The sequence below is a fragment of the Mirounga leonina genome, unplaced genomic scaffold (assembly GCF_011800145.1).
Source record: "Mirounga leonina isolate KUSES-001 unplaced genomic scaffold, KU_Mleo_1.0 Mir_101664, whole genome shotgun sequence".
Taxonomy (NCBI): domain Eukaryota; kingdom Metazoa; phylum Chordata; class Mammalia; order Carnivora; family Phocidae; genus Mirounga; species Mirounga leonina.
Genome location: NW_023270175.1, coordinates 15,097,432 through 15,120,083, shown reverse-complemented (window position 1 = coordinate 15,120,083; position 22,652 = coordinate 15,097,432). Strand labels below are relative to the sequence as shown.

General features: G+C 39.6%; 1 protein-coding gene across 1 annotated transcript in view; it reads left to right on the top strand.

Moving 5' to 3' along the window:
- Nucleotides 1–22,652, top strand: part of TENM1 (teneurin transmembrane protein 1) — a 785,358-nt gene that overhangs the window by 632,249 nt on the left and 130,457 nt on the right. The window contains exons 18-20 of the mRNA XM_035008354.1: nt 10,775–10,894; nt 16,488–16,749; nt 19,035–19,302. Coding sequence (XP_034864245.1) covers nt 10,775–10,894; nt 16,488–16,749; nt 19,035–19,302 — 650 coding nt within the window. The remainder of the gene's footprint in view (nt 1–10,774; nt 10,895–16,487; nt 16,750–19,034; nt 19,303–22,652) is intronic.

The window sequence follows — 22,652 nt, the reverse complement described above, 5'->3', positions numbered from 1 at the left end:
AAAATAAGGAACAATATCAAGAAGCTGGTGTGAAGGCTGCTGTTAACTGGCTCACTTGAGTATGTGTCATTATTCCATCTCATGAGAAAAACAAAGACAAGTGCCCAGAACAAATTGAGGTACTCCAGTGCCTTGAGTGTGGCATTCTTGGCAAACTACTGATGCAAGCCTTCCCCCTCCTTTACTACACCCCACTCAATAATAAAACTTTGATTCGTGCTCCTGATTATTCGTGATACCTGGTAACAGCCATAATTACTTATCATAACTTGTTTAATAAAACATGCTTTTCTGTACTGAGTTGAGCTGGGAATTTATACCATTTGAAATCCTGTGAATGGCAAAATGAGTTATTGAATCAAGAGTCAGGTTAAGAGGGGAAGGTTGTAGGAAGATGGGTCATTGCTACAGAGACGGCTGATCGTGAATAGAGACTAGGACTTAAGAATAACCATACTTGAGAGGAAACTAATTACTGGTTTTTAAAATTTGTATTTTATTGAACTATTAGTATTTCCAGAGTAACCAAGGACTTTAAATTCTTCTAGAAGAGGTATCAAATTTCTCTGCCATCCCTAATGTAGTATAATATCCTGATGTCAGCTCATGTTTTAAAAAGTGATGAAGATATGTATTCACTCATTTATTCAACAGGTATTTCTTGAGTACCCACTGTGTGCCAGGAACTGTGTGAATGAAAGGAAACAAAAGTAACAGCATCCCTTTATTCACAGAACTCCCCTCATAATCTAATGGTAAAGGCAGTCAAACATCAAGTAAATGCATAAATAATTAAATTAATTACAATTTGCAATAAGTTCTGCAGATTATGAAACATCAGGTTTTTGAGGGAGCTTGGAGTTCATCAACTCTGGGGTCTCAAATTCAACTACTTTGAACCTAAGTGGATGTAAGACAAGAGGTAGTCTAGCAAATGAGACAAAGTCATTAAACAATGACAGAAGTGAGACTGACCTGGAAGTTTTCAGCTGTAGCTCAGAGATGGGACTAATTAACTCAGGTGAGCATGAAGAGCTGCTAAAATTGACACAAACAGGAGACTATTGATGATTTGCAAGAAAAACACAAAGCTTATTTGGACCGTGAGCAGTTAACTATTTGCAAGAAGTTCCGTCCTTTGAAAGGTGGGGCTGTAAGTAATTTTTTTTCTACAATTTAAAATGTTTGTATTAAACAGATGAATTCAATGGGAAAAAAATCAATCATCAAAAAAATTCTCATTTACCGCAGTGAAAAAATTCCCATTAACAATACTTGGGCATCATTTATAATAATAGATCCTACAGTTTCTTTCAAAATAATCCACCTTGAGGAAGATTAATCATTTCACTCTTGAGATCGATGAACATTACAATGTTTACTTGGTTCATTTATCCATGTGGTGATGGGCACTGTCCTAGGCTCTGGGCTAGAGCAGACAAGGGGCCTTCCCCATACAGTCTAGTGAGGAAGAATGATAATGAAAAAAGGTACACATCAGGTAGGTATAAGTACTTTCAAGTGACACAAAGAAAGGTTAGGGACAGAGAGTGACCATTTTAGACCAAGTGGTCCAGGAAAGCCTCTCTGGGGAAATGACACTCGAGCAGAGACCTCGTGGCATTCATCTATATCTCAGATGACCTTGGACCCTTAAGCAACAGATTGTCACACAAGCCAGGGCCTGGCGGAGACTTGTAGGGGCCCACTAATCAAGATTCTGTGACATTATATGAAAAGGTAAAACAAACCTTTCTCAAGGAATTACTACACACTGGTTACTGTACTAGGTTTTCCTGATAAGGCGATGGGGTGCCTCTCTAGGAGTACATTGAAAACATTTAAATACCTCAGACAAACTGAATAGCCTCTAGAAAGAGAAATCAGCAACAGCCCTAGACTGTTTAGTCATGAAAAAAAATAGCAGATCTTCGTCAATTACTGTTGAACCCAAAAGGAATTAAATATATAGAAACCACTTGCTGATTTGGAATTAAGAAAAAGAAGAGGCAAGAAAAGCTTTACATTTTAGAATATTTATTAAGGAAATCCAATGTTATTACGGGATTCAAGCATTCATGGAAGTAACACACAGTTGAGTCTACACACAGGTAACCCCCAGAAGGTCTGTAACATTATCATTTGTAATTTGGCTGATGGTACAAATTTAAATATGTATGTTTTGTGTTTAACTTTCTCATGAATCTGTTGGTTAAGGACTTCCAAGTCTATTTGCTAATGGCAGGTTTTTGTGTAGTTTTAATCTAGGAACATGAAAAAACATTATACCAGATACACAACTAGGGGTTGATAAACACACAATGCAACAATTACTGAATAAACTGAATACATTAAGGACTGGGGGAAGCTCTTTCTACGGCATTAGCGTCCACAAATCTCTCTTGTTCACCTTTCATTCTGAAGGGAGGCACTGCACATGATCTGCCCATGTTTGCAAAAGGAGTCCCAGGTGTGGTTTGGCTCCATCACAATTCCCTGAGATTCTGTGTGTCTTACCATGTTGCTCGTCCTGAGCAACCTCCTTTGCTTATCACTTCTCAGTTGTTGTCCTAAGTGGGAAGGAAGATCATTGCTACTTGCTAATAAAGCACTTTGATCTCATTTATATGAAAGGTGTTACCCATGTGAAGACGGGATCTCCTGATTTTTCAGACAACTCTTTTGTCTGATGCTAAAGTTTAGGAAATGCATTATAAAAATTACAAAGTGCTGAAGGTTCCAAGATTTATAGTGCTGACTAGCTCCTGAAATCAGCAGTCAACACCTAAAGGTACCAAAAAGAAAGAACGTGTGATTTTCACTTCCTTGCGAATATTCTTGGGCAACCAAGAATAAAAAGAAATCAGAGCACAGATCTTCAAAAGGCTGTTCAGTTGATTATTTGTGGTATTTTGAAACTCAGATGCTCTGAGATGCTTAATAACTGTGATCAGTGACACCAGGAGCTGTCAATCTACAGCTTATCTCAGTATGGATAGGTATTTTCTAATATTTTATCCATCTTACTGCTCCATTAAGAAACTCAAGAGGCTCAAATCCTTATTACTTACTTCTTAGCCATATTTGCTTGCTGTGTCTCTAGCCGGTTCTATCATCTCAATTTGTCCCGAGAGAGAGGGCAGAGTAAATGCAAGTTTGGGGAGGAGTGAATGACAGGGGTTAGCTCATCTCCACTGCACACCCTGCACACAGAAAGTACTCAGCAGTTCGTCAGTGTCCACAGGAACTGATGTCCTATGGATAACAAAAGCACCATCCTTGTAGGTGAGCCCCAACTTTCTTTTCCTTTGTAGCCGCATTTTAAGAAAGATCTGCGGTATAGCTCAGGCCCCTTAGAATCCAGGTCAAAGGGCCTCCACCACTTTCTAGCTGTGTTATCTTGAGCAAGTTTTGAGTGTGTGTGTGTTTGTGTTTTAACCTCTCTGGATCTGTTTCCTTATTTTTAAAACAGGGCTAATAGTTGTACCTACCCAGGGTGATATCGATATTAAATGAAATAAGAAAAGTGCTCAGCGTAGTACCTGACCCATAATAAGTGCTTCATAAAGATTTTATTGATACAAATTTGTCTATATATTTGTATACATTATATATATTTAATAAATACCAGGGTACATAAGAGAATGTAATTAGAAAGATACAATTCAAAAGACAATCATTTTACTGGGTTATTTTATTGTCATGGCACCTTTGTGAGGTGGCTGAAACTAGCTAGGACAGAGAAAAGTCACCACGGGCGACTAGCGAGCCAGACCTCGAACTGCTGTGGGTGGAGCTAGGCCCCAAGTTTTCCTCTGTGGAAGGGAGAGTAATCCCCGGCCAGGCTATAGCCAACTAGACAGACTTCCCCTACATTTAATGATTAGCCATTATTTGAAGGGCAGCTTCACAGAGAAGTGACAGGAAAGGTTAATGAGGTTAATAAAACCCCATAGAGCTGGTTACAAAGAAACCATTTGAGTAACGTGTAAAACAGTCCCCCCCCCCCCCAAAAAAAAAAAAAACCCAAACCGAACCAAACCAAATAAAAACAAACTTGGGACTGTTTGAGAGTTGCAAGGGCTTACAGGACAAATATTTCAGGATTCAAATTCCGGACAAAAATAATCATGCGTCTAAATGAAACAATCTGGCACTTACGCGGTCCTGAAAATGTGACTGTGTCCTCAGTTTTCTTATTGCTTCAAAACACTTGATCTTTTTCCCATTACCTTGGGGATCTCAGGCATCCAAAGCAAGCCTGCTTTTGACAAGCAATTACCAGGGCAGATGGGAAAATAACCACCGTCCTCAGGGTGAGTGCCCCCATTTTGTTTTACTTGAAACATCACTAGCCATGAGGAAAATAATTCTCCTTAAAAAGCTATCTGCATTTTCAATAGCACCACCTTTCCCAGAGTCCTAGAATGTTGATGGGTAATGCTTCCAGCTGCTTTTAATGTTACCCATTTAGTAGGTATTATTTATTTGGGCTAGTGACCAACTGAGTGGGATTAAATCAACCTGCTCTATTTAAGTAAAAACTAATGAGATTTTATTGGGTTTGCATATGAACATTCACAGCATTCACACTTTCAGAACATGAAAACGGGTTTATGCTATAACATTAAATGTTTCGTGGTGCTGTACCAGCTTAGCTAACATATATCAAAAACCCAGAATGTGTTGTGTGGAAACCCCCCAAATATCTGAATATTAGAAACCCTCAAATGTATTTAAATTATGAAATACCACATCGTAATTATATGGTAATGTATAAAGGAATAATGGGGTTAGTGTTCATAAATTAAGCATTTGAGGAGGACTATTCATTCATGCTTCCCAAACACAGGGGTACTATTTAATTACCTGAAGTAGTCAATTATCAAACAAAACTCTCATGATGAGAAAGTCACAATGCACAATCCAGAATGCTGGCTTCTAATAAATGAACTGTAAGACATCTGTCGCGCAGGAACCTCAAAGTCGCCTCTGAAACCTTTGAAGCAGTGTCGTGAGGGTAGGTTGCAAGTATCTTATATCTTCATATAAAAATATTTGAGTTGGAATTCTGTATAGCTTTCTCGAGCAGGCGCCATGTACACCGGGCACTGGGAAGGACACAGAGAGGAAAATCACAGTCTTTGCCCTGGAGTAGACGATCTAATAGAAAAGACAGACACATATATAACTCCCATCCAAGACAGGCTAGAACAAGTGTGATAACATGCATCCGAGCACTGTCTAAGGAGAATAATAAGGATGGAGGAAAAATTGACACTTATTTGAGACAGATATCAGGTTAAAACATTGTTTCATTTTATAATCTCCGGATTTGGAAGGGACCCTACAGTTCATCTTGTCATCCAACCTCCATTTTGTCATGACAGTTTCAACCTGACTCCCCAAACTACAATTTGGCAGACTCTTTTCCAGAGGTTTATGTGGAGGAGTTACAAATTCATGCCTCACGGATTTATTTCATAACCGCGCAATTGTGAACCAGTTAGTGACTTGCCTGCCTTTGTGCAGTTTATGTCCCATGCGTCCCTCTTGGGGAGTTCATACCTCTTAACTGGCTGATCATGTTCTGGTCTTTCACTAAAACGGTGGTTCTCAAAGTTTGGTCTTTAAACTGGCAGCATCAGCATCCCCTGGGAACTTGCTAGGAATGCACATTCTTGGGGCCCCATTTCAGTCCTGTGAATCAGAAACCCCGGGGCAGGGCAGCCCACTGTTTTACCGAGCGCTCCAGGTGATTCTGGTGTGTGATCAAGTTTGAGAACCACTGATTTGTATGCAAGAAAGATTACCAGGAAGGACTGAGGACCAGGATCACAGTCCCCAGATGACACTCCTTTATAAAGAGAAGCTCCTTTATTCATTGCATGATGGCAGCGGATAAGCTGCTTTAGCCCAAGTGATACCATCTACAGCTGTGGAACTTTACAGTCTAATAAGCCTGCAGATATGTCAGGAGAACCATTGAACCACACCTATGTGCAGCAGGTTTCTGTCCCTTGGAGACTTGAACCAAATAAGAACTCCTGGAGGAATTTACAGGGCAGGATTCCAGCACTAGTGAACAGAGCATTCTCGTAGCTTCTCGCAGCCCAGTCTTTCTCAATGCTATCTCTTGACCAGAGCTGTCAGCTCTGGAAAGGATTTCATCTGTTCCTATGGAGAAAACAACCTAACCTGCCCAACTGCTGCTAGATCCCCTGCTGGCCAGGAGCTTGATTTTGAATGTTACCCTTCAAAGGATGCTTATGCTCCTGTTAACAACAAAAGCAAAGAGTTGTAACTTCCCCACCCCGGGCCTCATTTTCCTTGCGAAAGATTTTAATCAGAAACACAATGCAGTAAATTACATCTTCTTTCAGCAATTTGGTTTTCAGTGTTGTTTTTCAAACCAACTCTTGTGCTTGAGGTTAATGTTTTTGCCTGAGGTGTTGAATGAATATTGGAAATTTGACACTGAAGACAAACGGCAACAAATAAGAAAAGAGGAGAATGGAACCAAGAGTTTATTGGAGGCTAGGGATAATTAGACTATGCCATGAAAATAACAAATACAGAATGAATTAGACCTTTTGCATCAGAACGGTCTAACAAGCAGCTTGTTAGTTAAATAAGGCTCTGGGTAAAGTGTATTCTGACTTGCATTTCCCAGGATGCCCTGCTCTTCAGACCAAGCTCCAAACACCTACAGGATTCAGCATTTAGTTAAAGGGAGAAGCAGTTCCTTTGGGGTTGCTGCTTCAGCATAGTGACAGGGAGTAGACAGCTTGGCAGGCTGTATTCTCCAGAGAACGGGAAAAGAGACACTTGTGAGTGGTGATCTATCCCCATACGCGTTTCTAAAGTCACGTTGGTCATGTCTGTCTGAGTTCAAGTTATCTTGCTCTAACCCAGAACAGCAGGGAGAGGTTCTTGTTTTTAAAGATTCAAGGAAGGAAAGCATCCCAGCCATGTCTGTGAATCAAAGGAGAGTGAGCCCCAAGCAAAGATAGAAAGCATACAGTACCTGCCATTGAGAGTACACGAACACACGCACACAACCAACACCCAAGACAGTCACACTGGGTGCACACATGCGCAGGGCCAGCTTTATGACCATCCAGAGAGTAGCCTCTATTAGCTCGTTTGGAAGACTCAGAAGAGTTCTGTATACTTAATGGGAAAAAGTTTTGGAAAAAGACAGGTCCTTGAAGGATTAAGACTCAGGTTGAGGGTAGTTTGATGTGGCAAAAAATTTAAGAATTCGAGATGTTTCCCCAAGATGGGTCAAGGACAGGCCAGGTATGAATACTTCCTTTAGGTGGTGATTTGGAGACTCCGGAGACTCTCTGGGCGAGGAAACGGGGAGGCATCACAATGGGAATGATGAAAAGCACAGAATGTAGGATTGTGGCACTACCAAAGACAGTCCTCTGCCATATTCAGCTCACTCCTTCAACAAGGACCTAAGCTAGGAAAAATATGAATTATACAGGCTACCTTGGATATGAGAAGCACAATCCGAATAGACGATGTAAAGGGGGGGGAGAGACTACATTTCAGTGGCCGTGTGACTCAGGAAAAATAAAGTAGATACAAGGCTACCATAATTGAATTCAGAAGCCAGGAGTGCACAAAATAGCAGTTGAGCTAAGCAAAGTGGCACAGTACACCATACTTGCAGGAGTATATATGAAGGTTTTCTGAAGTGGAGAGTTTGCCTGGGAAGATGTTTTCCCTAGATTTCTGCAAGCAGTGCCAATCAAGATTACTGCAAATTAAAAAAGAATACTTTAATACTGTCCTGAAATTTAGACAACTTCCACTGACACAGGATGACTGATGTTGGTCAAAGATTACAGTAAGTACTAGTAATCCAGGAATGAAAGGAGCTGAGAGTTATTCTTGTGAAAAATAGATGACATGGAGTGTGTAAATAATGGGAGCAAATGCAGCAAGATACAGGGAATCTTAGAACATTTAAGGCCTAATACATTACAAAGAGAGCTCAATGCTGATAAATGTAGAATAATAAGTTTTATGGGGCTTTATCATATGCTATAAGTTGGTGTGCATCATAAAATATGAGAAACAAAAAATAGGGTAGTTGAAAGACAAGTCTGCGCATTATTTATGAATGATGAAGAGTGAAATGAATAATAAGAAGAACAGGTAGACAATGTCTTGAATAATGATGACTTTGATGAGTCGTTACCACACAAATCTGTGTGCTTCATAAAATATGAGGAATATTAAAGAGCAGAAGAGTCAAAAGACAAGTCTACTCAGAATGAGATACAGAATGAAGGAAGAGGGGAATACAAGAGAAATGCACAGAATAATGATGACTTTTATGAGACTTTCACTCACCAGCCTGGATCCTTCATAAATATAAACTGTATAGAAAATAAAAGAGCAGCAAAGAGAAGAGACAGGTCTGTGTCTGTCATAAAATATGAGCAAATAATGCCAACTAGGCTTGACAAAATAAAAACAAAAATAATTGAGCCTAGTATAGCTGTGGGAAGATACAATGTCTAGAGTAATATGAACAAATAAAATGAGTTAAGTGTGGAATTGTCTTGCCAAAAGGGAATCAGTGACCACCTAGCTAGGCTTTATTGTTGCAAAGGCCACCTTGTTAACTGGTAGAGCCTTGGTAAGTTTGTGGAGTTACCCCATGCCCCCACAAAAAGCAGTCAGCTCTTAGGGCCCAGGAAGCCATGTTTAACTGATTTTCCTGTGCCTCTTCTCAGCCCTTCTAGCTCCAATTACTAAATAGTTTGCAGGAGATTTTCTCAGCTTGCTTCTACTTCATCTATACCTTGCTTGTCAAATTTTGTTTTATAAAGACCTTCAAAAGGTTATGTATAAAACTAGAGACATCCTTTCATTTTCATTTCTTGTTACATTGGACTTAGAACCTGGGACCAGATCTGTCAGGATTAGTTCAAAATCGAGAACTCATTGACTTTCAAATAAATGTCTTCTCTATTAGAACAAATGGGATTTCAAAATCTCAAACTTTCAAAATCTCCCCAAAAGAGACTGGGAGAATCAGACAAGGTAAAGCAAGTGCCAATATGCCAATTTGCATACCATTTGGAACCATAATTTACAGAACTCATAAAATGTACAGCTCATTGGAAAGAAGAAAGCCACTGATCTATGTCAAAATTAGGGATGTTGGTCTGAGAGCTCAATACAACAATACCAATAGTTATACTAGCTTACTTTTGGATAGTACTTAATGGCTTGTAGTTTGTTTTGGGGGAAAGCCTTAGGTAATGCAGGATAAATCCTATTAGCAAAACTTACATCCAGTTCCTCTGTGTGTGATAGAACTTAGTGGAGAGTTTATTGGCTATAACATATAAAACAAACTTTGGCTGGTACCTGTCTTTTGATTTTTTTCAATTTTTTTTCCTCTCTCTCTCAAATGATCTTTGTAGCCATGAGCCTTTAGATACGTTGCCTCAACTTGCTAATTCTGTTTGAAGAAGTTATCATGCTAGGGTGGAATTATCATGGTTACTTTGGAAAGTCATGTTTTCCCAAATAACATGGCCCTCTTTAATCCAAGATTAAGATTCCCTGGATCTACTGAATCCCACTTGGTGAAAAAATGACATTAACTCGCTAGGAAAAAAAAAAATCACTGAACTTGCTCAACCTTCCTCAACACTACCAGCTCCAGGTGTAAAATAAACATTCTTGAGCTCAGGGCTGCCAAAACTAGGATTGGACTCCCCCCTCCCCAAGTGGTTAAAAAACTCACCCCCAACCCCTGCTGCCCCCAATAATGGCAGACCAGTGAAAAATCTTTGACCAGAATTTGCTTCTGGGCCCTCTTCTTAACTGTCAAGCTCCTGAAATTTGTTACAACTTAGTTAGGCTAGAGCTGAAAGTATATACATTTTCATGGACTATGTCTGGGAGACAGCCCTGTTTAGGGGCTAGTTTAATAGAATCCCATTTTTTGGCAAGGGTGAAACTCCTTTGTTTAAAGGGAAAATCACCTGAAATATTTTATTTCAATTAGGCAAGAGAAACAGAATACTATAGCCAAGGACCATGTCTCTTGCAGATTAACTCTTAAAATTTATCAAATAAGTCTGCTTTTTTAAAAAAATTGTTTTTCCAGAAAAGGCAATTTGGCAATATGTATTAAGAGCCTTAAAAATGTTCACACCTATGTATGTAAATGCATAGAAAATGCACACAACAAAATGATGTTGCTGATTACCTCTGAGGAGAAGACCCAACAACTGGGAGAGGGAGGTGGTGAGCAGAGACTTTAGTCATATGTACTATATATTTATGTATTAATTAATGTAATGAATTTTAATTTTAATAAGAGAAAAATATTCTTCCACAACTAGGACTATCTCCCAAGGAAATAATAAGATATTCAATGCTGGAAAAGTTAAGAAACTATGAAATGTCCTAAAATAAGGAATGGATTAAAATTAAGGAATGCTGTTTGAAGGTTATATTGTAGAATCACAAAGGAATTTCTGATTACATTGGACAATGTTAATTATATACTGTTAAAAATATGAGGATGCAGATCTGTACTGAGTATAATCCCAATTTTGATGGGTAAAAAAGATATACATGCCATCCTCAAAATGTTATTAGTAGTTATTACTGGGTTGGTGAAATTATTGTTTTCTTTGTTATACTTGACTGTATTTTCCAAAGTGTCTCCATTTTGGCTTCTGGAATCCAGTTTCAACATGCTTTTATATTTGCCTTTGATCTTGTGTTGCAGGCGTGCTTGTGTGATTCGAGGCCAAGTGGTGGCCGTAGATGGAACCCCTCTAGTAGGGGTGAATGTTAGTTTCTTGCACCACAGTGATTATGGGTTTACCATCAGCCGGCAAGATGGAAGGTACGTCAGTATTGCTTCTAATCGTTGTGGGGGCCAAATACTGACTTCTAGCTATGAGTCAAACCAGGGCTTAGATGATACAGTCTTTGTAAGCCCATCTTCGTTCTAGCTGTATTTTGAAAAGTATTGGTGATACTTATTTCCTCTGTTCCCCAACTAAATCAAACCAAATCTCTCTTCTAACCATGCACTATTACTCAAGTCTTCTCGAGGCCCTGGCCATGTGGAAAGTTTCCTAGCCTTCATCCAATTCCATTTATCAATCTGGCTTCAAAATTCAGTGTGATGATGCAGGTCAAAAAGAGGGAGCCATGGAGCACTTAGGCTGTTCTTCCATGGCAGCCTCAAAATATTTCAGAAATGAAGATGTCCAAAAGGTTTCTTCCAAAAGCACAGAATTCAGCCTCATTGAGAGATTTATTTTTAATGTGTCCTCCCTAGACGGCCTATTTTACTAATGGCTGCAACTGATTGACAAGCATGGTCAGCCTAACCAATTCCCTTCAGTGTCTATATAACTGTAGTGATTTAACCTCAACACCAACCACCAGGCTACTCTCTAAGGGCTTCTCAGGTTCTCTGAGACCTGAGAAGCAAGACCACTAAGTAAAATCTTTTCATCCCAGAAAAGGATTTGCTCACAAAAACATTTCTGTTTCTCATTTAGGTAGACATTTTGTCTATCATTTAGATAGACTTTTGTTCAGAGTATTTGAGTCAATAGGCCCATGTGTCCAGCTTAAGGGTATACCTATTTATGACTCTCAGGAGCATTGTAATAATGGCCTTGAGGTGCCCTAGTCTCCAGATGGCTACCCTTAAAATGAACTACTCATGACAAGCTGCTTCAGGAGTCACATAAAGAGATGTTGGCTTGGAACTTTATCACAGTGTGAGAGACCATCTTATTTCAAGAACCTACAATCAAACCTTATTAATCCTAACCTCTTCAGAATTGTTAATTATTCAACCTGGGCTATGCTGAATTTATTTTTTTCAACTGCCCGTCAAGAAAATGCTTATAAAAATTAGTTAAAGAAGCTAATAAGGAAAAGTTTTAACATACTTAAGAAAAACAAACCATTTCTAAGACTTCAGTAAATCCTATGAATGATTTGTATGTAAATTATATTGCTAATTCTTAACTAGCCATCTATTTATTAGAACAAACTCAGCAAAATTAGTCTGGGTACAGATAGTCTGAATACACACACACACACACACATCCATTGCATATATATGTATATATGCAATAAAAAGTACATTTCCTTTCAAATAGTCCATAATCAGAGCTCTCTACTAATTCAAAAGGACCTTTCTCCCAATTAGATTGAATGATAAAATTTTGGTAGTTCCCTCACCAGTAACTGGTACACAGAAGTGGCCTCTCCCTTGCCAGCATGTTCAACCATGTGCCAGAAATTGAGAAATGGATTATTTCTTTAAACTGAATATGCCCTCAGAGACATCTGACCTCCCTTGGAGAACTCATGGGCCTTTAGGGATTTTTTTAGCATGTGTAGAAAGGTTTCAGTGAATTATTTGATATTTACAAAGGAGCTTAAAAGAAACAAGGCCTAAAAAATCTAAAAATTTCAATTTCCAGTTTACTGAAAACATTAAAGAGGAACAATTTTTGTCGTCATTTTTGTGTTTTTTGTTTTAAGTAAAATGCCAAGACCCTCGTCTGCTGAGCTCTCTGTGAGAACTAGGTTTATGTAGATGACAAATAAAGCCAGAATCCCCTCTGGCAATAACTCTCCCCTCATGCTCCACAAAGGGTGTAAGCATTCAAAATCTGTGCCCCAAACGCCAAGCATACTGTCCCACTGTCATGTCCTGGACATAAAGTGACAGTGTGATGGGAGTTTCCATTTATATGTCTCTGCTTCTTGCTCCCTCAGACTAAGTACATTTCAAAAGCAGAGTATCATAAGGAAACTATACCTGAGAGCAAAAGGATTCTAGAAAGGCTGAGATTAGCATTTAAATACCCAGTAGACAGAGTGTGATAGGTAAGATGCTGTAAGGGGCCCTCTGTCTCCAAATCTCAGTCCAACCTGTCTACCCCCCTTGCCTGTAGTTCCCACCAATGGCATCACTGCTTTGGGTTAAGCTGTTGACTCTAAAAGTCCCAGTTAAATGCAAATATGTTGTGTGGGATGTAGAACTAATTACCCCCATTATCATCCATTTGCACAAGTTAATTGACAACTTTCCCTAGAGAACCAAGAAAAGTGTAGGTCATGGGACCAAAGTGATGTATGAAAAGCAGGAGGAAGGATGGCAGTGGAAGAATGAGCCCTCTAAAAGTAAGAAGACATGAGACATGCAGATTGGGAGAGGCCAAAGTAGCAGAATAGAAGAAAAATGCAATTCTAAAGGAAAATGAATATGTATGAGTATCTACTGTTTGCCAGGCATTTTCATAAGTGTTGATCTGTGTCATCCTCACAACAGCTTTATGAGATAGGAAGCATTGTTATCATCTTCCCCATTTGGCAGATGAGAAAACGTATCCAAATTAACACAGCTAATAAGGGTCGAGCCCAGAATTTGAACCCAAGTAATCTGGCTCATATCTTCTATGATTAGCCACCTTCAACTTAGATTATATAACAGGTGCTCAGGAAAGTTTTGAAAGAGAACTTTTTATATTATAGTTCAGCTAGTGATAAGCACAACAGGTGAAGTGCTGACCTTCTTAGAAGATTCTTGAGAAGCATTAAAGGTCTCAGGAACTTTGTTTGGAAGACTTTAGAAAATGAAACAGGGAATTCCCTCTGATTCCCCTCAAATCAAGAGTTTGTGGATTTATGGATACTCTAAGGCAGAAATAAGCATTTTGCATTGGCCTCAATAGTCTTCCATCTATGGTTAGGACTGGTCTGACTTATTATGGATTGACAAGTCTCCAGACAAATAGGTCCTCTCCCTTGGGTCTTTTGTACTCACTATCATATGACTTGATAAACTGTTCTTAATGACCCATGCCAATGGAGATCATTTGTGGTGGGGAAAATCCCAAAGAATTAATGATCCATGGAACGTGCAATTTGGCATTGGAATGATTAGATGGAATTTTGACCACAGAGCCACCTTCCACCTCTGTGGCAATTAATGAATCAGTCTGACTGTGTTTACTGTATATACCAGCTAGATGGGAAGAGGAAAAAATCAGGTTTCTCCAGAGAAACAGAACCTGTGTGTGTATATGTGTGTACATGCATACGTATAAATGTATACATGAGAGAGAGAAAGAGAGATTTCAAGAACTGGCTTATGTGATTGTGGGGTTGGCAAGTTCAAACCTGTAGAGACTGGTAAACTGCAATCTCTTGGGAAGGAGTTGATGCTACCTCTGCAGTCTTGAAACAGAATTCCTTCTTCCTCAGAGAAACTTCAGTTTTGCTCTTAAGGTCTTTCAACTAATTGCATGAGGCCCTCCCACATTATCAAGGGTAATCTCCTTTACTTAAGGTCAACTAAGTGTAGATATTAACCACATCCACAGAATGCCTCCACAGCAACACCTGGATTAGTGTCTGAATAACTGGGTACTATAGCCCCACCACATTGACAGATAAAAGTAAACCATCACAGGAAACCTAGGGGAAGTTCCCAGAAGAATTTAAAAATCAGTATCTGCTTATGGAGATAATCAAAAGCTGGCCTACAGTTCATTTGGACTACAAGAGGATACATCTGTAAATGTAATAAAGCCAAGGATCAGATTTGAGAAGAAAGTTAACATTTGTTGAGTCCTTGACCCTTAAGTCTCTCTCTTATTTACTCATTAGCAGTAGCAGCTGAGTGATAGATCATATTAGCCCCATTTTACTAATGAGAAAGCAGAAATTCATGGAGGTTAAATAACTAGCCCAAAGACACAAAGCTAACATGGCAGAGCTGGGATTCGAACCCAGGTGTGTATGAAGCCCAAACCCCATTCTTTCTACAAAACAAGATGCCTGCCTGTCTGCTTAATCTTTCTAGAAGTAGAGAATAATTCCCAGGTACGTGTTTTTGTTTGGATAGTTTGTGTGTGTGTGCATTTGTTTTTGTTTTCAAATAAGCACTTCAGTTTTAAAGAGGCAAGAGCCAAGGTTTGGGCAAAGCAAACTTGCCCAAGGACATGGAGGTAAATCAACATAGAATGTGAACTAGAGGAAAGGTCTCTTGACAAGTAGTGTAGGATTTTCCCCACCACACTTGCCTTAAACAGCTTCTGTGTTATAATGAATTCAGCCTGCCTTAAATCATAAGCCATTTGGGTTTTTTTTTTTTAATTTCAAACCTAGATTATTTTCTATAACTATTGTAGTTCTTCAAACTCTCTTTTTGGAAACTGCCTTATCATTACAGCCACTTGACTGAAAAAGTAACAATAAAAACACAGTATTAGCCATCCTTTGTTACTGCCCATTTATCTTTATCTGGAAGATTTCTGCAACAAGACATGATAGGCAATATTATAACAAATACAATAAATGTCATATGAAGGGAGTGGTGAGATATCCTTAATTAAGTCTGATTCCCTATTAGGGCATTCTATCATTTAAAAAGTGTTTTACAAACATCTCTTTTAATGCAGGGAATTGCTTGCATCTCTCTCCTGTGGATTTAAGTTGCTCTGAATATTAAGGAGCATCATATTGCCCTTTACCCATTTTTATGATATAATAGTAATAATTTATCATTATCTTTCTTTTACATAGTATTTTATGCTTTTTGAATGCTTTCAAGTACATTATCTCAAAGACATCATTATGCTTACAAGAGAAGTAAGGTAGAATCATCTAGTGCAGAATGAACTGAAATCTGAGTCTGTTATGTTCCAATGCAAGAGTAATGTCAGATACCACATCAAGTGATGGACAGAATTGGCTTACAGGAGAGGTAGTCTTGCTTTGTCAGAGATATGGAAGGTGTTGTCAGCGGAGATGGATAGGGTCCATTACAGGCTGTCTTACAAAAGGAAACCAAGAGGCATTCTAGACAGAACCAGAAATCCTAAATGTAGACTTCAAGTAGAATCAGGAGCCAAAGTGGGCAGGCAGATGTGGAGGGTTCAGGCATGGTATTGTTCAAGCAAATTTCACTGAACAGCTTTCCTCTGCTGCTATCTTTCTCCAAATGCCATCTCAAAGACACCACCAGATTTCTGACACTATGTTTGTGACTCCGAACAAGATAGTTAACCTTTTGGCTCTTTACTTTTCTTGAGTTACATTATAGTAATTTTTTTGAGGATGAATAATGTATTATATTAAAGACACTGCTGAATGTTATGTGATAAGATATGGCTTTGCAGAAATACATGCAGTGATTTTATTTAAGATAGTATTAAAATTGGTTTACAAATTCGGGGTGAATATCAGCTGGTGATGGGGAGTTTTTTCTCAAAAGTCTACTGGCTAGTGAAAAGAAATCATCCATATATTTAGCTAGAGGGAATTTATAAAACAGAAATACGAATGGATGGAGTTGAGTCCCAAAGGAAGGAAAGTGCACTAAAATTACCTATTTTTTTTAACTTGAACTTTATTTTGGTTGTTCATTTGGTAGAAACTATCATATTTTTCCTTCTCAGCTTTGACCTCGTAGCCATTGGCGGTATTTCCGTCATCTTAATTTTTGACCGATCACCTTTCCTGTCTGAGAAGAGGACACTCTGGTTACCTTGGAATCAGTTCATTGTGGTAGAGAAAGTAACCATGCAGAGAGTTGTATCAGACCCACCATCCTGCGACATCTCCAACTTTATCAGCCCAAACCCTATTGTGCTTCCTTCACCACTCACATCATTTGGAGGTTCCTGTCCAGAGAGGGGAACTATTGTTCCTGAGCTGCAGGTGGGTACATTGGCCTTTGAATGTATAAAATCATAGTATCATGGAGTGGTCCCTGGCGTATAATGGCTGGATTCCTTTTCTTGGTATTTCTGCCAGCCCCATAATGGGCTGCCCTTCATTTATCAAGAGAAGCCTTCAAATGTAATCTCTCTGGCACACATTTGCAAAGTGATTGGCCAGGGCTATAGGGTGCTATCTATGGCCGTAGAACAAAGCAAGATGAACTAGCTGTCATGAGAATTAAGCCCCAAACCTTGACCTAATGAACACTGTGCTCTAAAGAACAAAGCTAGCTAGCTAGCTCAATAGTTGTAACAGTATAATCAATGAGGTGGGACCGTCTGTGGTTCTGAAATTAAAGCTCCTTAAGAAATCTAGTTTCCTTCCATTGTCTAGTTTGTATCCATTGTCATTGTTCTTAGACGTCATGACAACGCCTCTTGTCTAGCTGTGTTTGGCAAAGGTAGTTTTCAAGCGTATGGGTTTTGTTTAAAGCTTTGCTTTTGAGTGTTCAAGCTTTATATGTCAGAGCGAGACACATTTTTGAACCTTGGTATTTTATAGTTCCTGAGAATTTTTCTTTATTGAGCCTTCAATATTTTCATTTCAATATTAAGCCATTCAAACATCTATAGTATAATTTCCTCATAAATTTCCTCATCACATTATAGAAACATTTTAATGATAGTTAAATGCAGAAGCTACCAAAATGGACACAAGTCTCACAGATTCAGAATTCAAGAAGTATACTCGAGAGGAAGTAAATGGACATTCCGAGACTGAATTGGTTTTTCTTCCATCACAACATTCCCAGTAGCTGTTAGGAATGCCCGGAGGATACCACCTGTGAAAGACTCACAAAAAAATAGTGCCCTGCTGGAAAAGGAGTCCGAGTTGCCCCTCCTCTCTTTTCCATTGGTTTTCCTTAGAAAGGAAGAAAAAACAAGACCATATCTACTGAGTGCATTGAACTGATACACCAGTCTCTGTATACTTGTCATTAGGAAGTATGGGTTTATTTTAGCACTGAAGTTTTCAAACTGCTCTAGCAGTGCATATTTCCATAGGGAAATAAAATACTAAGGTGGGAAGTGTCCCGCTGGCCTTCACTAATGTACTTCTGCCACCACCTAAGGAGACAAAGCCATTGGACAGCTCGGGTATCAACTAGCTAATGTAGAGGAAGGAAAATCAGGCAAAGAATAGACAAAAGCAGTTTGTGTCCCCAAAAAAAGAATGACCAGAAATCCTGGATAATATGAGATACCATGTATCTAACAACCTGTCCTACTACGTGCACTTGTTTGGAAAAGGGACAAGGGACAAGGTACTGAGCTAAAAATGAGTGAGGGCACAAAAATATCCACACTATTCATGTCACCTTAAAAGTACTGAATAGGCTCTTTCTTCGGCTGAGTTTTGAAAATTGAAAGTCATGGAACACAAGATTCAGTTTTAGTGACCACTTTTGGTGGTTTAACTCCATCTTTGCAAATAAACAAATAAGTAATAGCAATTAATTAAGGAAGCCAAGTGGTAGTAGTTTCATTCTGGGACCAGCATTTAGTATAAAATGTGCACAGGAGTTAATGGGAGTTATTTGCTTCTCAGTCTACAGGTGTCAACTTGGAAAAACTTATTCCCAGCTATTGGTATATTGAAACACAGAGAAATATGTAAGCAAAATTTGATTAAAAAATTGACCCTCGAGGTCATTCCCAAGGTCCAAAGAAGACAAGTTTGATTGCATCAGTAAAGATTAATTCTAGAGAAACCATAATCTCTGTCACAAAATATCACTTTGCTGAGCCTGTTTCTGGAGTCCTTCCTCCTAGAGAGCCTGGCCTGAATAAGGATTACAGCAGTGGTTTTGTAATATATGACAACACACCAAACAAGATTTTGTGTATGTATATATAAGAAAAAGACCCCTCAGTGGAGCCCAGAGCACTGAAAGGCCTGACATCCAACAGTGTGATCTTTTCCAACTCCTACCAAGCATTTTTGGAACACTGTTGAAAAACGAAAACTGTTCTTTTCACAGTCTTTCCTGGCAGGGAAAAGAGGAGCTCAGTCCTCAGGGTTGGTTGGATGTCTTGTCCCCATGCGGATTGAGTGCAAAATTCAAAACCTATGGCCACACAGCCTCACCAAGATTCTTGCCTGGGCGTCCACAGGATCCCTTTAACCTCTCTCCTTTGGTGTGTCTCTAAGACAAGAAAGCATGCAGTGTCCTCCTCTACCCATGACCACCAATAGAGCCCATCTGGCTTTTTGTCTTTCAGGTTGTACAGGAGGAGATCCCCATTCCTTCCAGCTTTGTGAGGCTGAGTTACCTGAGCAGCCGCACCCCTGGGTATAAAACCCTCCTCCGGATCCTTCTGACACATTCAACCATTCCTATGGGAATGATAAAAGTACACCTCACGGTAGCTGTGGAAGGGCGACTCACGCAGAAGTGGTTTCCTGCTGCAATTAATCTCATCTACACATTTGCTTGGAACAAGACTGACATCTATGGTCAGAAGGTTTGGGGCCTGGCAGAGGCTTTGGGTATGTTGAACTAATTCTATGTAAATAGCAGCATTATATTCACCAAACAGAAAATACTAGTTGCATACTAATTTGTATGTGGAATAATTATGTACCAAAACATTATGGTTTTCTTTTATTTAAAGGATCTAAGGCATTTTTTCGTTCAAACCACTCTCTTTGGACCTATTCAGAGTTCCCTTTTGACAGATTTTTGCTTCAAAACTAGTTTAGTTTTCCTCTCAAGACGGCTGCGTACTAGTGTCGTCCCATACTATCTGACTTGTAACTGTCGCCAGAGCTGAATATTGCCTTCTAACTGTGACCTTTGGTGTGTCGTTCTTTAGGCCATGTTTTTGGGTTTGACATTTAGACTGTCATTTCCACTTAGAAACTACAAAATTTTAACTTACAGGCATCTCCACTTATTATCTCTTCTGTCTAAGATAGTTAGACTCCATTAACTTGTTACTTCAGTAGGTTAAATGCAAAAAAAAAAAAAAAAAAAAAAAATCATCGCACCTTCCTAGTCTTTGATTTTCTGTTATTTCAAGACTCTAAAACCTAGAATCTTAGAGATAGTAGGGACTTTTGGAGGTCCTTTGGGCCTATGGTTCTCAGATATTTAATTCGGTCAGACAAATGACATTTAAAAAAATTAGACTGAAACAGATTTGCCAGCTTTTTATTTTGCCAAGCAAGAATATCTTAAAAAGAAAGGAAAAAAAAAAAAACCTGCTACCATCTACTACTCACCTACCACTACCGTAATTTCATCAAGGAGAGGGATATCTAACATCAGAAAAGGGAGTATTCTGTCTTTAAAAAATGACAGTAAGCAATCTAATACTGATGCTCGGAGAGAGACAGACATACAGACAGCAATGTCTTTTTTTCCCTCTCACCCTGTAGAAGACAGTGAAAACTTCCTAACGGACCTGACACAGGTGTGTGGAGTCACAGCTGGGAGCCATTGATTCTTCTGCCTTCAGGCACTATCTCATGGAAACCACCCTTGGACAGAGGAGAAGACTATTTTTAAAGTTCTCCAGAGGAGATGTTTTCATATTCTCCCTTGGAAGTGTCTATCATGGAATAACTCCCATATAACTGACATATATCTTTTAGACTTTGGTGTGTCAGTTTCCTCCCTTTCTTTCCAGAGGATAACTAATAGAGGGCGGGGAAACAAAAACTGGTGACTTTTCTTTGCCCAAGAGATCCTCATATATTTAAATAATTAACTCATCTCGGTTGGACTTTATTAGAAGGCAAGAAACATAGAGTGGTTCAGATTTCCTCAGTTAGTGAGGAGTTATTGTAAAGACATGGGAAAGTAAGAAAGAACAGGAAAAGGCATCAGCAAGCTACAGCCTTGCTGAAGACACATTGTAGTTCTAGGAAGCCAATGTCTGCTCTGTTAACTTACCAACAGTTCCAGTTGTCCCCTCTGCAGCCAGAGGCCACTGCCACCTTCCATGGTGACTCGGCTACACTGATGCCTGAACTCATCCCTTCACCCTTATTAACTACCCTCCCTTTCTCTCAGCTCTTCAAACCCCACAGTCTGGTGACTTGCTCTGTACCGTGCATCCAGATTCCTCTTAGAATATCGGATTGTGTCAGCCATAGGGTAAACACCCTAAGCAGAGCTCTACCATTAGGCTAACTACCATCAAGGTTGTTGGCCAGCCTATGGACTCCTGCTCGATCCCTATTTCAGTGAGTGTAGTGGTTAAGAGAACAACTCTGGAGCCAGACCCCCTCCATGGGGTCAAATCATCACTTGTCTACTTACTAGCTATGAAATATTGGGTCCATGAGTTAATCTCCAGGTGCCACAGTTTCTCCATCTATAAAATGGGTATCATAAAGAGAATGCTACTCATAGGTTATTATAATAGGAGGATTAAATGAGATAAATAATGTAAAGTGCTTCACACACGGTAAGCACTCAACAGATGTTGAGTACTGGTAGTGTTTTTGCAGTTCTGCTGGTGGCCAGAATATTGGGATCACAAGGTATAAAGGTATAAAGCATGGAGCCTACGCAGGAATTTGTTGTCTCAGCTTCTCTAAGTAGGGAACTAGGTATAGCAGCTAAGCACTCAGTTATTCTCCATTTTCCCTCCTTGCCACACACACACACACACACACACACACACACGCAAACGCACACGCACATGCACATTCTCTCCTCTGCCCTTCTCTGGGCTATGAGAGGCTGGCTTCTAGGGACCGCATTGCCTGGACTCATTCACTGTCTGGCTTCCCATTTGATGTGGTCAATGGGTAGCACCATCTGGGGACTGCAGGGTGGAAGGAGAAGGAGGTCAGGGTATTTACCCCTTTCCCTGCCTCATTGCAGTTCTGGCAACAATTACATTAGAAGATGGCAGCTCCTGTCCGGTAGCCCCTCCTCCACACCCGCAGGCTCTCTGGTCTGTATCGTCATTCCCTCCCTTTGGCCCTGCGAACCCAGGAGGCTTCTCAGTGTTGCCGGTCCCTGAATGGGTCACCAGCCCTTGTCGATTCCCTTCACCCTGCTTGTGCTGCTGTAAATAGCCGCTTCATCTGACTCTCTGTGTGAACACTTGAGTGTGATGTGTGATTCCTGCTGGGACCTTGACTGGTGCACACTGAAACCTCATGTTCTCTCCGGGATATTATCCTAAAGCCTTTGCTTCCCTAAGATAACCCAAAATTCCTCTAACTTTTCTCCATAGGGCTTTGTTTTCCAATTCCTTATTACCCTCCACAGAACCCCTGCTGGCTCATTGACTTTTTTGCTTGTTTGTTTTTACTTTTTTCTTAAGTTGTGATACTTAGCAGTTTACCCAGTACTCTCATGAAGAGCTGACCAAGACAATGTCTAGCAGCCATTTCTTGCCAGGGTTCACATAAATGGAATTCAACCTTACTTTTTTAAATAGTGGCTTTATTGAGATATAATTCACATACCACAAAGTTCACCCGTTTAAAGTGTGCAATTGAGTGATTTTTAGTATTTTCACAGTGTTGTACAACTATTAGCAATATCTAATTCCAGAACATTCTCAGCATCACCCCACAAAGTAGCACCCCACACATGCTAGCAGTCACTCTCCACTCCTCCCTTCCCTCCAGGCCCTGACAACCACCAATCACCTTTCTGTCTTTATGGATCTAACTCTTCTGAATATTTCAAACAAATAGAATCATCCAATATGCAGTCTTTCATATCTGGCTTCTTTCTCTTGGTATAATGTTTCTAAAGCTCATCCATGTCAAAGCATGTATCAATGTTTCATTCCTTTCTATGGAATGGACTGAAGAATATTCTGTTGCATGGATACCACATTTTGTTTGTTCATTCATCAACTGATGGCCAT